Source organism: Bombina bombina, chromosome 2, assembly GCF_027579735.1.
Source record: "Bombina bombina isolate aBomBom1 chromosome 2, aBomBom1.pri, whole genome shotgun sequence".
Classification (NCBI taxonomy): domain Eukaryota; kingdom Metazoa; phylum Chordata; class Amphibia; order Anura; family Bombinatoridae; genus Bombina; species Bombina bombina.
The window spans coordinates 1,186,516,041-1,186,533,508 of NC_069500.1; the positions used below are offsets into that span (position 1 = coordinate 1,186,516,041).

Consider the following 17,468-nt stretch of genomic DNA (forward strand, 5'->3'; position numbering starts at 1 on the left):
CCAATAAATGTTTAATTCTGATCTGTAGAATGGATATTTCACTTGTGATGCTGAGTATGCATCTAATGTGTAATGTGCATATGTTACAATCTAGAGGCCAATTCTCTTTTAGATCAACTGTACGGTTCACAAAGGAAAGTTTACCATTCTGAAGAAGAAAAAGAAAAATCTAGCCATAACAAAGTAATCCCTCCTGTAATAAAAAAAAGGAACCAACCAACTCAGAAAATAGAAGCTTTACCAGTTTATTGCATAACACCAGGGGCACATAAGCGTAGAACTGGTGCTTGAAGGAAGAACATTGTTGTGCCGTGCTTCTTTTTTTGCTGTTGCTTTTGACAAAACAATGTTTATTAATGGATAATCTTTATGTTTTTCAAACGGAATGCATATATAAAATGGTGTTGTGGTTACTTATTCATATAATAGTCTGTGAAATGATTGTTTCTCATATGAAATCCAAAGGATTATATTTTCCCATAAATGAGATGAAGGTAAAGTTCTGCAACCACATCAGCATCCAGAAAGCATGCCTACAAAATAAAGTAAAAAGCATAATAAGAAGAGTGTTTATTATGCTGTATATGGTTACAGTTAAACAGTTTAGAAATAACTGAAATAGCTGAATTTGCCTATTGAAACTGACAACCTAGATTATGTATGTCAGGAATCTTTAGACTTGGAAGACAACAGCAAGGAGAGAGTGAAAAGAAGGAAAAGGCTAATTTAATTTACCGACAAAATGATTGAGGTCTGAGAAGGCACAGTGACAAGCATAGCAACCTGTAAATATATTTGTTCTCATTGGGAGATCAGTGGGTTTGCTCTTATTTCAGTCTCATAAAAAAAAATTAAAGCATCTTTGGAAACAATTAACTTTTCACTGCTGCTTCGCTGCATATAATCTCCCTTTAAGGACATGTTTTACACTATTTTATTCTTTACCTGTTTCTGTTTTGCAGGTTTGTAAAAGTGATTCAGATATTTCTATATTATTCAAGCACACTATTCATTCTATGGATGCTTCCCCTTTCAGAGATCTTATGGTTAGATATAAATAGACTAGCAATAGCTGATGCTCATATTGCCCATCTGAATAGTATTTGTCTTAATGTTAGGATATGCTATTTGAGAATGTTACACTTAGAGGTCTATCTATCAAGCCGTCAACTTTTTTGCATTCGACGGCACCAATACGCTCGACTAACATTGCGGCCCCGGACCTGAATATGATCTCCATATTTATATATGCTATTCGGCTTTTTTCCAACTTTATTTATACCCTGTCACTAAACTCCGCCACTATACTAAAAAGTTTAACCCCTATCCCGCCGCTCCCGGACCCACCGCAACTAAATAAATGTATTAACCCCTAATCCCCTGGCCTCCCACATCACTACCACTAACTAAACCTATTAACCCCTAAACCGCCAGCCCCCCACATTGCCATAAACTAAATTAAGCTATTAACCCCTAACCCTAACAACCCGCTAACTTTACATTAAAATTACAACATCCCTATCTTATAATAAATTAAAACTTACCTGTAGAATTAAATTAAACTATATTAAACTATTAATTAACCTACCCTTTTATACTACAATTACATTAAACTATTAATTAACCTACCCGAACTTTTATACTACAATTACATTAAACTATATTAAACTATTAATTAAACAACCCTAACTATTATACTAAAATTACATTAAATTACAAATTAAATTAACTATATTACATATTTAAAAACCTAACCCTACTCAAATTATTTAAATCTACAATTAAAAATTACTAAATTACCCAAAAAAATATGCTAAGTTGCAAAAAATAAAAAAACCACATTATCAAAAATAAAAAAGAATTACACCTAATCTAATAGCCCTATCAAAATAAAAAAGCCCCCCCAAAATAAAAAAACCCCTAGCCTACAATAAACTACCAATGGCCCTTAAAAAAAGGCCTTTTGCGGGGCATTGCCCCAAAGAAATCTGCTCTTTTACCTGTTAAAAAAATACAAACACCCCCCAACAGTTAAACCCACCACCCCCCAACTAACCACCCCAAATAAAACCCTATCTAAAAAACCTAGGCTCCCCATTGCCCTGAAAAGGGCATTTGTATGGGCATTGCCCTTAAAAGGGCAGTTAGCTCTTTTACATGCCGAGACCCTACTCTAAAAATAAAACCCACCCAAAAAAAACCTTTAATAAACCTAACACTAACCCCCGACGATCCACTTACAGTTTCTGAAGTTCCGCTTGAAGGATCCATCCAGCCAGCAAGAATTCTTCATCCGGACGGCCTCTTCCATCTTCATCCAGCCGGCAAAGTGTTCATCCATGCGGCCTCTTCTATCTTCATCCATCCGGAGCGGAGCAGGTCCATCCTGAAGACATCCGGCACGGAGCGGGTCCATCCTGAAGACATCAGATGAGGAGCTCCTCTTCAATATGGTTTTGGCCGTAAACTGGATCTTCAATGCAAGTGATGTCATCCAAGATGGCGTCCCTTGCATTCCTATTGGCTGAAAGGTTCCAATCAGCCAATAGGATTAGAGCCACTAAAATCCTATTGGCTGTTCCAATCAGCCAATAGGATTTAAGCAGCTCTCATCCTATTGGCTGTTCCAATCAGCCAATAGGAGGAGAGCTGCTCAAATCCTATTGGCTGATTGGAACATTGGATGACGTCACTTGCATTGAACATCCAGTTTACGGCGGAGACCGTATTGAAGAGGAGCTCCTCGTCGGATGTCTTCAGGATGGACCCGCTCTGCGCCGGATGTCTTCAGGATGGACCCGCTCCGGCTGGATGAAGATGGAAGAGGCCGCCCGGATGAAGACTTCTTGCCTGCTGGATGGATCCTTCAAGCGGAACTTCAGAAACTGTAAGTGGATTGTCGGGGGTTAGTGTTCGGTTTATTAAAGGGTCTTTTGGGTGGGTTTTATTTTTAGAGTAGGGTCTGGGAATGTAAAAGAGCTAACTACCCTTTTAAGGGAAATGCCCATACAAGAGCTAAGGTTTTTTAGATAGGGTTTTTATTTGGGAGGGATGGTTGGGGGGTGGTAGGTTTTACTGTTGGGGGTGTGTTTGTATTTTTTTTTAACAGGTAAAAGAGCCGATTTCTTTGGGGCAATGCCCCACAAAAGGCCCTTTTAAGGGCCATTGGTAGTTTATTGTAGGCTAGGGTTTTTTTTTATTTTGGGGGGCTTTTTTATTTTGATTGGGCTATTAGATTAAGTGTAATTCTTTTTTATTTTTGATACTGTGGCTTTTTATTTTTTGTAAAGTAGTGTTTTTTATTTTTTGTAACTTAGTGTTTTTTATTTTTTGTAACTTAGCGTATATTTTTTGGTAATTTAGTAATTTTTAATTGTAGCTTTAAATAATTTGAGTAGGGTTAGATTTTTAAATATGTAATATAGTTAATTTAATTTGTAGTTTAATATAATTTTAGTATAATAGTTAGGGAAGGTTAATTAATAGTTTAATGTAATTGTAGTATATTAGTTAGGGTAGGTTAGTTAATAGTTTAATATAGTTTAATGTAATTTTAGTTTAATAGTTAGGGTAGGTTAATAGTTTAATATAGTTTAATGTAATTGTAGTATAATAGTTAGGGTAGGTTAATTAATAGTTTAATATAGTTAAATTTAATTCTACAGGTAAGTTTTAATTTATTATAATATAGGGATGTTGTAATTTTAATTTAAAGTTAGGGGGTTGTTAGGTTTAGGGGTTAATAGCTTAATTTAGTTTATGGCGATGTGGGGGGATGGCGGTTTAGGGGTTAATAAGTTTGGTAATGGTAGTGATATGGGAGGCCAGGGGTTTAGGGGTTAATAATTTTATTACAGTTGTGGCAGGGTTTGGGAGCGGCGGAATAGGGGTTAATGATTTTATTACAGTTGCGGCGGGGTCTGGGAGCGGTGGGATAGGGGTTAATAAATTTTATTTAGAATGCCGCAATGTCGGGGCGGCAGATTAGGGGTGTTTAGACTCGGGGCTTATGTTAGGGTGTTAGGTGTAAACGTAATTTGTTTTCTACCATAGAAATCAATGGGATATCTGGCAGCATCGAACATAAGCTTTCGCTGCTCTCAGACTCCCACTGATTCCTATGGCATCCGTGGCCTCCAGGGTGGCGGATTGAAAACCAGGTACGCTGGGCCGGAATAGTGGCGAGCGTACCTGTTAGAAATTTGTTGACTTGCAAAAGGTGTCAGATAGTGCAGAATTTGTGTCCGGAACATCTGTAATGACGTAAGCATCGATCTGTGTCGGATTGAGACCGGCGGATCGTATGTTACGTCACAGATTTCAAATTTTGCCGGTCTGTAGGCTTTGATAAATAGGTCGGATCAAGCTCGCCACAATTACACTGCGGAATTCCAGCGTATTTCAGGTTGACGGCTTGATAAATATCCCCCTTAATGATAATTTATCAAAGATAAATGCTGGTGCATAGAGCATATCTAAAAATGCTTCTTGTGGACATTCACAGTAAAAGCTCTTACTGAAAACATTGATCGCTTTTATTTATTTTTTTCTAATACAAGTATACTGCAAAAAAGCCTCTATTCAAAATTGAAATGCACTGGTGTGCATTTCAGTTTTGGCTGGTATGTACCTTTAAGAAGATCCATAAATCCGGATTTTGCTCTTCCGCATTTTTATGGTCTTATGTTTTATACCCAACATTTTAATTAAAATTAACTTGTTCTTCACAATAGTGCACCCTTCATATATAATAATAATAATATGTGAGATGTGATGAGAAAGGAATTAGGAAGACTTTTTTATGTAACGGCTTTCACTTTATATATATTACTGTTTGCACACTGTAACATAATTTTAACTCTGAATCTGAGTCTTATATATGTGATCAGCTTACCTTTGTATAGTATTTTTTAGCAGCTGCACTGTCTTGTTTAATACCCAGCCCAAGATGGAGACATCTTGCCAAATAAAAGGTGGCCATTGCAATCCCTTTGGTTATATATGCAGCAAGACAATCTGTTTCTTTTGCCAGCTGATCAACATTGTCATATAATACGACCCTATTTTAATAAAGAACAACAGATATTAAAGTATTGCATTACATTTTCAAACTCTGAAGATTAGACAAGTTTTCATAACATTGGCCAACTATTATTTAGGTATGCTTATTCTGAAACATTTTATTTATTTTTATTTTATTCTATAAGTTGAAGACATAGCTTATATATAATATAATGCATAATTATCAGTTTCTCTGGTTTTACTATTTATAGGTATGGGTTTGACTAAAATGAACCTTTTTGTTTTATTCTATAAACTACTGACAACTGTTTTCCTAAATTCCTAATAAAAATATTGTCATTAAGACCATTTGCTTGAAGAAAATGACAATTAGTCAAAATCATGAAAAAAGATGCAGACCTTGAATAATGCAATGAAAACAAGTTCATATTAATTTTTAAACAACACAATACTAATGTTTTAACTTAGCAAGAGTTCAGAAATCAATATTTCTTTCATGTAATTAGCAAGAGTCCATGAGCTAGTGACGTATGGGATATACATTCCTACCAGGAGGGGCAAAGTTTCCCAAACCTCAAAATGCCTATAAATACACCCCTCACCACACCCACAATTCAGTTTTACAAACTTTGCCTCCCATGGAGGTGGTGAAGAAAGTTTGTGCTAGATTCTACGTTGATATGCGCTTCGCAGCAGGCTGGAGCCCGATTTTCCTCTCAGAGTGCAGTGAATGTCAGAGGGATGTGAGGAGAGTATTGCCTATTTGAATACAATGGTCTTCCTCTAGGGGATCTATTTCATAGGTTCTCTGTTATCGGTCGTAGAGATTTCTTCTCCTACCTCCCTTTTCAGATCGACGATATACTCTTATATACCATTACCTCTACTGATTCTCGTTTCAGTACTGGTTTGGCTATCTACTATATGTAGATGAGTGTCTTAGGGTAAGTAAGTCTTATTTTATTTATGACACTAAAGCTATGGTTGGGCACTTTATATGTTCTAAATATATGTGTTTAAACTTATATTTGCCATGATTCAGGATAATCAGTATTCCTTCATTCAGACTGTCAGTTTCATTATTTGGGATAATGCATATGAATAAATCTCTTTTTCTTACCTTAAAAATGTTGAATTTACATTTTTCCCTGCGGGCTGTTAGGCTCGCGGGGGCAGAAAATGCTCCAATTTATTGCGTCATTCTTGGCGCAAACTTTTTTGGCGCAAAATTTTGTCATTTCCGGCGCCATAGTTGACGCCGGAAGTTTGTTCGTGGTTGCGTCATTTTTGACGTATATGCGTTACAGACGTTTTTTTGCGCCAAAAATGTGGACGTCGTTTTTCGGCGTCAGAGGATGTGGCGTCATACTTGGCGCCAAAAAATATGGGCGTTGTACTTGGCGCCAATAATGTGGGCGTCATTCTTGTCTCCACCTTTTTTCACATTATTTAAGTCTCACTTTTTCATTGCTTCTGGTTGCTAGAGGCTTGTTTATTTGGCATTTTTTCCCATTCCTGAAACTGTCATTTAAGGAATTTGATAATTTTGCTTTATATGTTGTTTTTTCTATTACATATTGCAAGATGTCACAACCTGACCCTGGATCAGAATCTACTTCTGGAAAGACGCTGCCTGATGCTGGTTCTACCAAAGTTAAGTGCATTTGTTGTAAACTTTTGGTAACTGTTCCTCCGGCTGTAGTTTGTGTTAGTTGTCATGATAAACTTTCTAACGCAGATAGTGTCTCCATTAGTAATAATCCTTTACCTGTTGTTTTTCTTTCAACATCTAATGTTCAGGATGTTCCTGTTAATGTAAAATAATTTGTTTCTCATTCTATTAGGAAGGCTCTGTCTGTTATTCCTCCTTCCAGTAAACATAAAAGGTCTTTTAAAACTTCTCATATTTCAGATGAATTTTTAAGTGACCGCCATCATTCTGACTTATCTGTTTCTGATGAGGATCTATCTGGTTCAGAAGATTCTGCTTCAGATATTGACACTGATAAATCTTCATATTTATTTAAGATGGAGTTTATTCGTTCTTTACTTAAAGAAGTGTTGATTGCATTAGATATGGAGGAGTCAAGTCCTCTTGATACTAAATCTACTAAGCATTTAAATTCGGTTTTTAAACCTCATGTAGTTATTCCAGAAGTTTTTCCAGTTCCTGATGCTATTTCAGAAGTAATTTCTAGGGAATGGAATAGTCTGGGTACTTCATTTACTCCTTCTCCAAGGTTTAAGAAATTGTACCCTGTGCCATCTGATAGATTAGAATTTTGGGACAAAATCCCTAAAGTTGATGGGGCTATCTCTACTCTTGCTAAACGTACTACTATTCCTACGGCGGATAGTACTTCCTTTAAGGATCCTTTAGATAGGAAGCTTGAATCCTTTCTAAGGAGAGCTTATTTATGTTCAGGTAATCTTCTTAGACCTGCTATTTCTTTGAATAAATAAAAAGAGAGAAGCGCTCAACCTGGGAACGAACAATAGCATAATAGCTTGTTCTATGGCTAGTTACCACCCTAGAAGCAGCCTCTTTTTGCTCAATATGTGCCTTTCACAGAGAAGAACTTTCCTGTAGCATATCAGTCTGATCCTGACTTCACAGTACAGTCCAGCCCCGAAATACCAGGCAATCCCTCTCTGAACAAGAGAAACAGCAAAACCCCAGACGTACGTTTCGGCCTATTGTGGGCCTCATCAGTGAGGTGCAGCCATATCCCTCTAGGCACACTGATCAACGGATCCACGTCTGGATTCCCGCATCACACTTAAGGAGACTCCTTAAGTGTCATAATTTGCATAAATAAAAAGAGAGAAGCGCTCAACCTGGGAACGAACAATAGCTTCCCAGGTTGAGCGCTTCTCTCTTTTAATGTATGCAAATTATGACACTTAGGGACGTCTCCCTAAGTGTGATGCGGGAATCCAGACGTGGACCTGTTGCTCAGTGTGCCTAGAGGGATATGGCTGCACCTCACTGACGAGGCCCACAATAGGCCGAAACGTACGTCTGGGGTTTTGCTGTTTCTCTTGTTCAGAAAGGAATTGCCTGGTATTTCGGGGCTGGACTGTACTGTGAAGTCAGGATCAGACTGATATGCTACAGGAAAGTTCTTTTCTGTGAAAGGCACACATTGAGCAAAAAGAGGCTGCTTCTAGGGTGGTAACTAGCCATAGAACAAGCTATTATGCTATTGTTCGTTCCCAGGTTGAGCGCTTCTCTCTTTTAATGTATGCAAATTATGACACTTAGGGACATCTCCCTAAGTGTGATGCGGGAATCCAGACGTGGACCCGTTGCTCAGTGTGCCTAGAGGGATATGGCTGCACCTCACTGACGAGGCCCACAATAGGCCGAAACGTACGTCTGGGGTTTTGCTGTTTCTCTTGTTCAGAAAGGGATTGCCTGGTATTTCGGGGCTGGACTGTACTGTGAAGTCAGGATCAGACTGATATGCTACAGGAAAGTTCTTTTCTGTGAAAGGCACACATTGAGCAAAAAGAGGCTGCTTCTAGGGTGGTAACTAGCCATAGAACAAGCTATTATGCTATTGTTCGTTCCCAGGTTGAGCGCTTCTCTCTTTTAATGTCTGCTATTTCTTTGGCTGATGTTGCTGCAGCTTCCACTTTCTGGTTGGAGGCTTTAGCGCAACAAGTATCAGACCATAATGCTTATAGCATTGTTAAACTTCTTCAACATGCTAATAACTTTATTTGTGATGCCATTTTTTATATCATTAGAATTGATGTCAGGTATATGTCTTTATCTATTTTAGCTAGAAGAGCTTTATGGCTTAAATCTTGGAATGCAGATATGACTTCTAAGTCAACTTTGCTTTCTCTTTCTTTCCAAGGTAATAAATTATTTGGTTCACAGTTGGATTCTATTATTTCAACTGTTACTGGGGGGGAAAGGAACCTTTTTGCCTCAGGACAAAAAATCTAAAGGTAAATATAGGGCTGCTAATCGTTTTCGTTCCTTTCGTCAGAATAAGGAACAGAAGCCTGACCCTTCCTCTAAAGGAACGGTTTCTGTTGGGAAACCTCCAGTCTGGAATAAATCCAAGCCTTTTAGAAAGTCAAAACCAGCTCCCAAATCCGCATGAAGGTGCGACCCTCATTCCAGCACAGCTGGTAGGGGGCAGGTTACGATCTTTCAAAGATATTTGGATCAATTCGATTCACAGTCTTTGGATTCAGAACATTGTTTCACAAGGGTACAGAATAGGTTTCAAGGTAAGGCCGCCTGTGAGAAGATTTTTTCTCTCACGCATTCCAGTAAACCCAGTGAAGGCTCAGGCGTTTCTGAAATGTGTTTCAGACGTAGAGTTGGCTGGGGTAATTGTGCCAGTTCCAGTTCTGGAACGGGGTCTGGGGTTTTACTCAAATCTATTCATTGTACCAAAGAAGGAGAATTCCTTCAGACCAGTTCTGGATCTAAAAATATTGAATCGTTATGTAAGGATACCAACATTCAAAATGGTGACTATAAGGACTATTCTGCCTTTTGTTCAGCAAGGGCATTATATGTCTACAATAGACTTACAGGATGCATATCTTCATATTCCAATTCATCCAGATCACTATCAGTTCCTGAGATTCTCTTTTCTAGACAAGCATTACCAGTTTGTTGCCCTTCCGTTTGGCCTAGCAACAGCTCCAAGGATCTTTTCAAAGGTTCTCGGTGCCCTTCTCTCTGTAATCAGAGAACAGGGTATTGCGGTATTTCCTTATTTGGACGATATCTTGGTACTTGCTCAGTCTTTACATTATGCAGAATCTCATACGAATCAACTTGTGTTGTTTCTTCAAAGACGTGGTTGGAGGATCAATTTACTAAAGAGTTCCTTGATTCCTCAGACAAGGGTAACCTTTTTGGGTTTTCAAATAGATTCAGTGTCCATGACTTTGTCTCTAACAGAAAAGAGACGTCTGAAGTTGGTTTCAGATTGTCGAAACCTTCAGTCTCAATCTTTCCCTTCGGTAGCTTTGTGCATGGAAATTCTAGGTCTCATGACTGCTGCATCGGACGCGATCCCCTTTGCTCGCTTTCACATGAGACCTCTCCAGCTTTGTATGCTGAACCAGTGGTGCAGGGATTATACAAAGATATCACAATTAATATCCTTAAATCCCAATGTTCGATCTTCTCTGACTTGGTGGTTGAATCACCATCGTCTAATTCAAGGGGCCTCTTTTGTTCGTCCAACCTGGACTGTGATCTCAACAGATGCGAGTCTTTCAGGTTGGGGAGCTGTATGGGGATCTCTGACATCGCAGGGGGTTTGGGAATTTCAGGAGGCGAAATTACCAATCAACATTTTGGAACTCCGTGCGATTTACAGAGTTCTTCAGTTCTGGCCTCTTCTGAAGAGAGAATCGTTTATTTGTTTTCAGACAGACAATGTCACAACCGTGGCGTATGTCAATCATCAAGGTGGGACTCACAGTCCTCAGGCTATGACAGAAGTATCTCGGATACTTGTATGGGCGGAATCCAGCTCCTGTCTAATCTCTGCGGTTCACATCCCAGGTGTAGACAATTGGGAAGCGGATTATCTCAGCCGCCAGACGTTACATCCGGGCGAATGGTCTCTTCACCCAGAGGTATTTCTTCAGATTGTTCAAATCTGGGGACTTCCAGAAATAGATCTGATGGCCTCTCATCTAAACAAGAAACTTCCCAGGTATCTGTCCAGATCCAGGGATCCTCAGGCGGAAGCAGTGGACGCGTTGTCGCTTCCTTGGAATTATCAACCTGCTTATATCTTTCCGCCTCTAGTTCTTCTTCCAAAAGTGATTTCCAAAATTCTAATGGAATGTGCGTTTGTATTGCTGGTGGCTCCAGCATGGCCTCACAGGTTTTGGTATGCGGATCTCGTTCGGATGGCAAGTTGTCAACCTTGAACACTTCCGTTATGGCCAGACCTTCTATCTCAAGGCCCATTTTGCGATCAGGATCTCAAATCATTTCATTTGAAGGTATGGAGATTGAACGCTTGATTCTTAGTCATAGAGGTTTCTCTGACTCAGTGATTAATACTATGATACAGGCTCGTAAATCTGTGTCTAGGAAGATTTATTACCGAGTCTGGAAGACTTACATTTCTTGGTGTTCTTCTCATAAATTCTCTTGGCATTCTTTTAGAATTCCTAGAATTTTACAGTTTCTTCAGGATGGTTTGGATAAGGGTTTGTCTGCAAGCTCTTTGAAAGGTCAAATCTCTGCTCTTTCTCTTCTTTTTCACAGAAAGATTGCTAATCATCCTGATATTCATTGTTTTGTTCAGGCTTTGGTTCGTATCAAGCCTGTCATTAAGTCAATCTCTCCTCCTTGGAGTCTTAATTTGGTTCTGAGAGCTTTACAGGCTCCTCCGTTTGAACCTATGCATTCTCTGGATATTAAATTACTTTTTTGGAAAGTATTGTTCTTTTTGGCCATCTCTTCTGCTAGAAGAGTTTCTGAGTTATCTGCTCTTTCTTGTGAATCTCCTTTTCTGATTTTTCAGCAGGATAAGGCGGTGTTGCGGACTTCATTTAAATTTTTACTTAAGGTTGTGAATTCTAACAACATTAGTAGAGAAATTGTTGTCCCTTCATTGTGTCCTAATCCTAAGAATTCTATGGAGAAATCTTTACATTCTTTGGATGTAGTAAGAGCGTTGAAATATTATGTTGAAGCTACTAAAGGTTTTAGAAAGACTTCTAGTCTATTTGTTATCTTTTCTGGTTCCAGGAAAGGTCAGAAGGCTTCTGCTATTTCCTTGGCATCTTGGTTAAAGTCTTTGATTCATCATGCTTATGTAGAGTCGGGTAAGTCCCCGCCTCAAAGGATTACGGCTCATTCTACTAGGTCAGTTTCTACTTCCTGGGCTTTTAGGAATGAAGCTTCTGTTGATCAAATTTGCAAAGCAGCAACTTGGTCTTCTTTGCATACTTTTACTAAATTCTACCATTTTGATGTGTTTTCTTCTTCTGAAGCAGTTTTTGGTAGAAAAGTACTTCAGGCAGCTGTTTCAGTTTGATTCTTCTGCTTATAATTTCAGTTTTTTTCCTTATAAGATTAAAACTTTTTGATTTGGGTTGTGGATTATTTTCTCAGCGGAATTGGCCGTCTTTATTTTATCCCTCCCTCTCTAGTGACTCTTGCGTGGAAGTTCCACATCTTGGGTATCTGCTATCCCATACGTCACTAGCTCATGGACTGCTAATTACATGAAAGAAAACATAATTTATGTAAGAACTTACCTGATAAATTCATTTCTTTCATATTAGCAAGAGTCCATGAGGCCCACCCTTTTTTGTGGTGGTTATGATTTTTTTGTATAAAGCACAATTATTCCAATTCCTTATTTTTTATGCTTTCGCTCCTTTCTTATCACTCCACTTCTTGGCTATTTGTTAAATTGAATTGTGGGTGCGGTGAGGGGTGTATTTATAGGCATTTTGAGGTTTGGGAAACTTTGCCCCTCCTGGTAGGAATGTATATCCCATACGTCACTAGCTCATGGACTCTTGCTAATATGAAAGAAATGAATTTATCAGGTAAGTTCTTACATAAATTATGTTTTGCTGGAATAACCCTGATTTTCAATCACACATTTCATGTATCTTGGCATGCTCTCCACCAGTCTATCACGTTGTTGGGTGACTTTATGCCATTCCTGGCACAAAAATTCAGGCAGCTCGGCTTTGTTTGATGGCTTGTGACCATCCATCTTCCTCTTGATCACATTCTAGAGGTTTTCAATGGGGTTCAGGTCTGGAGATTGGTCTTGTTCTGGTGTTCCTCAAATTGTCTTGTCTGTGTGGCATTGATTATTGTCCTGCTGGTAAAACCAATCCTCAGAGTTTGGGAACAATGTCAGAGGAGGGAAGCAATTTTTCTTCTGTGGAAACATACGTGGCTTGATTCATGTGCCCTTTATCTGCCAGATTCCAGCCTTGCTGAAGCACCCCCAGATCATCTCTGATCATCCACCAATTTTCACAGTGGGTGGGAGACAAAAAAAAAGAAAAGAAAAGCTGAAAATTGGACTCATCAGAGAAGATAACTTGCACCAGGAGTGGCATAAAGTCACCCAACAGCAAGGTGGAAGACTGGTGGAGAGCATGCCAAGACGCATGAAAGCTGTGATTGAAAAACAGTGTTATTCCAGCAGATATTGATTTCTAAACTCTTGCTAAGTTAAAACATTAGTATTGTGTTGTTTAAAAATAAAAATGAACGTATTGTTCGGAGGAGGGGGGCACTGGAATATTGTACTTATGTTTAGCTAAGTTGAGGCAAGGAAAAACAGATGCATGTCCTCATACAGAATACACAAATGTAATGCTGTGCTTAACTTGAACAAGCTCTGCCCACTTGTTCACGTCTGTACAGCAAGTTATTCAAGCAGACTGTTCTTGCACTTAGTACTGTCTGCAGGTGAGTGTTTTTATGTTGCTAGACTCCAACCCTAGCTTGGGCTGCTTTTTTTGAGTGCATGCAGGGGGCTAACTGTTTGGATCCTCCTATGCTTAGCTCCTGAGATTTACTTTATACTCTAAATATAGCTAACTAAATTGCACTGCTGATATGTAGGATCAAGTGCTGATAGGGGACAAGCAATACATACATAATAACCCGTAGCCAGTCCCGAGGTAAGCTGATAAATGTGAGTACAGACTGAGATGCGTACTAGAAATCTGTAGTTTAGTTTGCTTTACAGTTTTAATCTTGCAAATTGTGCTTATAGGCTTAAGCAAATTGTGCTTATAGGAAAGGAGATTTAATCTCCTGCAACGGAAACGTTTTTTCACTGTAAGAGCAATAAAAACATAATTTATGCTTACCTGATAAATTTATTTCTCTTGTAGTGTATCCAGTCCACGGATCATCCATTACTTATGGGATATTAACTCCTCCCCAACAAGAAGTGCAAGAGGATTCACCCAGCAGAGCTGCTATATAGCTCCTCCCCTAACTGCCATTACCAGTCATTCGACCGAAAACATGCAGAGAAAGGAAAACCATAGGGTGCAGTGGTGACTGTAGTTTAATGGAAAAATTACCTGCCTTAAAGTGACAGGGCGGGCCGTGGACTGGATACACTACAAGAGAAATAAATTTATCAGGTAAGCATAAATTATGTTTTCTCTTGTTAAGTGTATCCAGTCCACGGATCATCCATTACTTATGGGATACCAATACCAAAGCTAAAGTACACGGATGACGGGAGGGACAGGCAGGCTCTTTATACGGAAGGAACCACTGCCTGAAGAACCTTTCTCCCCAAAAAACAGCCTCCGAAGAAGCAAAAGTGTCAAATTTGGAAAATTTGGAAAAAGTATGAAGAGAAGACCAAGTTGCAGCCTTGCAAATCTGTTCAACAGAAGCCTCATTCTTAAAGGCCCAAGTGGAAGCCACAGCTCTAGTAGAATGTGCTGTAATTCTTTCAGGAGGCTGCTGTCCAGCAGTCTCATAGGCTAACCGTATTATGCTACGAAGCCAAAAGGAGAGAGAGGTAGCCGAAGCTTTTTGACCTCTCCTCTGACCAGAATAAACGACAAACAGGGAAGACGTTTGTCGAAAATCCTTAGTTGCCTGTAGATAAAATTTCAGGGCACGGACTACATCTAGATTGTGTAGCAGACGTTCCTTTTTCGAAGAAGGATTAGGACACAAAGATGGAACCACAATCTCTTGATTGATATTCCTGTTAGTGACCACCTTAGGTAGGAACCCAGGTTTAGTACGCAGAACTACCTTGTCTGAATGAAAAATCAGATAAGGAGAATCACAATGTAAGGCAGATAACTCAGAGACTCTTCGAGCCGAGGAAATCGCCATTAAAAACAGAACTTTCCAAGATAACAACTTGATATCAATGGAATGAAGGGGTTCAAACGGAACCCCCTGTAAAACATTAAGAACTAAGTTCAAACTCCATGGTGGAGCAACAGTTTTAAACACAGGCTTGATCCTAGCTAAAGCCTGACAAAAAGCTTGAACGTCCGGAACTTCTGACAGACGTTTGTGTAAAAGAATGGACAGAGCTGAAATCTGTCCCTTTAAGGAACTAGCGGATAAACCCTTTTCTAAACCTTCTTGTAGAAAAGACAATATCCTCGGAATCCTAACCTTACTCCATGAGTAACTCTTGGATTCGCACCAATATAAGTATTTGCGCCATATCTTATGGTAAATCTTTCTGGTAACAGGCTTCCTAGCCTGTATTAAGGTATCAATAACTGACTCAGAAAAACCACGTTTTGATAAAATCAAGCATTCAAAGTCAGCTTCAGAGAAATTAGATTTTGATGTTTGAAGGGACCCTGGATCAGAAGGTCCTGTTTCAGAGGTAGCGACCAAGGTGGACAGGATGACATGTCCACTAGATCTGCATACCAAGTCCTGCGTGGCCATGCAGGCGCTATTAGAATCACTGATGCTCTCTCCTGTTTGATTCTGGCAATCAATCGAGGAAGCATCGGGAAGGGTGGAAACACATAAGCCATCCCGAAGGTCCAAGGTGCTGTCAAAGCATCTATCAGAACCGCTCCCGGATCCCTGGATCTGGACCCGTAACGAGGAAGCTTGGCGTTCTGTCGAGACGCCATGAGATCTATCTCTGGTTTGCCCCAACGTCGAAGTATTTGGGCAAAGACCTCCGGATGAAGTTCCCACTCCCCCGGATGAAAAGTCTGACGACTTAAGAAATCCGCCTCCCAGTTCTCCACTCCCGGGATGTGGATTGCTGACAGGTGGCAAGAGTGAGACTCTGCCCAGCGAATTATCTTTGATACTTCCATCATTGCTAGGGAGCTTCTTGTCCCTCCCTGATGGTTGATTTAAGCTACAGTCGTGATGTTGTCCGACTGAAACCTGATGAACCCCAGAGTTGTTAACTGGGGCCAAGCCAGAAGGGCATTGAGAACTGCTCTCAATTCCAGAATGTTTATTGGTAGGAGACTCTCCTCCTGATTCCATTGTCCCTGAGCCTTCAGAGAATTCCAGACAGCGCCCCAACCTAGTTGGCTGGCGTCTGTTGTTACAATTGTCCAGTCCGGCCTGCTGAATGGCATCCCCCTGGACAGATGTGGCCGAGAAAGCCACCATAGAAGAGAATTTCTGGTCTCTTGATCCAGATTCAGAGTAGGGGACAAGTCTGAGTAATCCCCATTCCACTGACTTAGCATGCACAATTGCAGCGGTCTGAGATGTAGGCGTGCAAAGGGTACTATGTCCATTGCTGCTACCATTAAGCCGATCACCTCCATGCATTGAGCTACTGACGGGTGTTGAATGGAATGAAGGACACAGCATGCATTTTGAAGCTTTGTTAACCTGTCTTCTGTCAGGTAAATCTTAATTTCTACAGAATCTATAAGAGTCCCCAAGAAGGGAACTCTTGTGAGTGGAAAGAGAGAACTCTTCTTTTCGTTCACCTTCCATCCATGCGACCTTAGAAATGCCAGTACTAACTCTGTATGAGACTTGGCAGTTTGAAAGCTTGAAGCTTGTATCAGAATGTCGTCTAGGTACGGAGCTACCGCAATTCCTCGTGGTCTTAGTACCGCCAGAAGAGCACCCAGAACCATTGTGAAGATTCTCGGAGCCGTAGCCAATCCGAATGGAAGAGCTACAAACTGGTAATGCCTGTCTAGAAAGGCAAACCTTAGATACCGGTAATGATCTTTGTGAATCGGTATGTGAAGGTAAGCATCCTTTAAATCCACTGTGGTCATGTACTGACCCTTTTGGATCATGGGTAAAATTGTCCGAATAGTTTCCATTTTGAACGATGGAACTCTTAGGAATTTGTTTAGGATCTTTAAATCCAAGATTGGCCTGAAAGTTCCCTCTTTTTTGGGAACCACAAACAGATTTGAGTAAAACCCTTGTCCTTGTTCCGACCGCGGAACCGGATGGATCACTCCCATTAATAAAAGATCTTGTACGCAGCGTAGAAACGCCTCTTTCTTTATTTGGTTTGTTGACAACCTTGACAGATGAAATCTCCCTCTTGGGGGAGAGAATTTGAAGTCTAGAAGGTATCGCTGAGATATGATCTCTAACGCCCAGGGATCCTGGACATCTCTTGCCCAAGCCTGGGCGAAGAGAGAAAGTCTGCCCCCCACTAGATCCGTTCCCGGATTGGGGGCCCTCGATTCATGCTGTCTTAGGGGCAGCAGCAGGTTTCCTGGCCTGCTTGCCCTTGTTCCAGGACTGGTTAGGTCTCCAGCCTTGTCTGTAGCGAGCAACAGCTCCTTCCTGTTTTGGTGCAGAGGAAGTTGATGCTGCTCCTGCTTTGAAATTACGAAAGGAACGAAAATTAGACTGTCTAGCCTTAGGTTTGGCTCTGTCTTGAGGCAGGGCATGGCCTTTACCTCCTGTAATGTCAGCGATAATTTCTTTCAACCCGGGCCCGAATAAGGTCTGCCCTTTGAAA

The 17,468-nt window shown here is 40.2% G+C and overlaps 1 protein-coding gene across 1 annotated transcript in view; it reads right to left on the minus strand.

The window, feature by feature from the left end:
* Window positions 1-229: 229 nt before the first annotated feature.
* The window catches only part of LRP2BP (LRP2 binding protein), a 78,645-nt gene continuing 61,406 nt past the window's right edge, over window positions 230-17,468 (minus strand). The window contains exons 9-10 of the mRNA XM_053700849.1: window positions 4,895-5,060; window positions 230-533 (exon numbers count right to left, since the gene is read on the minus strand). Of these exons, the coding sequence (XP_053556824.1) occupies window positions 468-533; window positions 4,895-5,060 (232 nt within the window). The 3' untranslated portion in view covers window positions 230-467. The remainder of the gene's footprint in view (window positions 534-4,894; window positions 5,061-17,468) is intronic.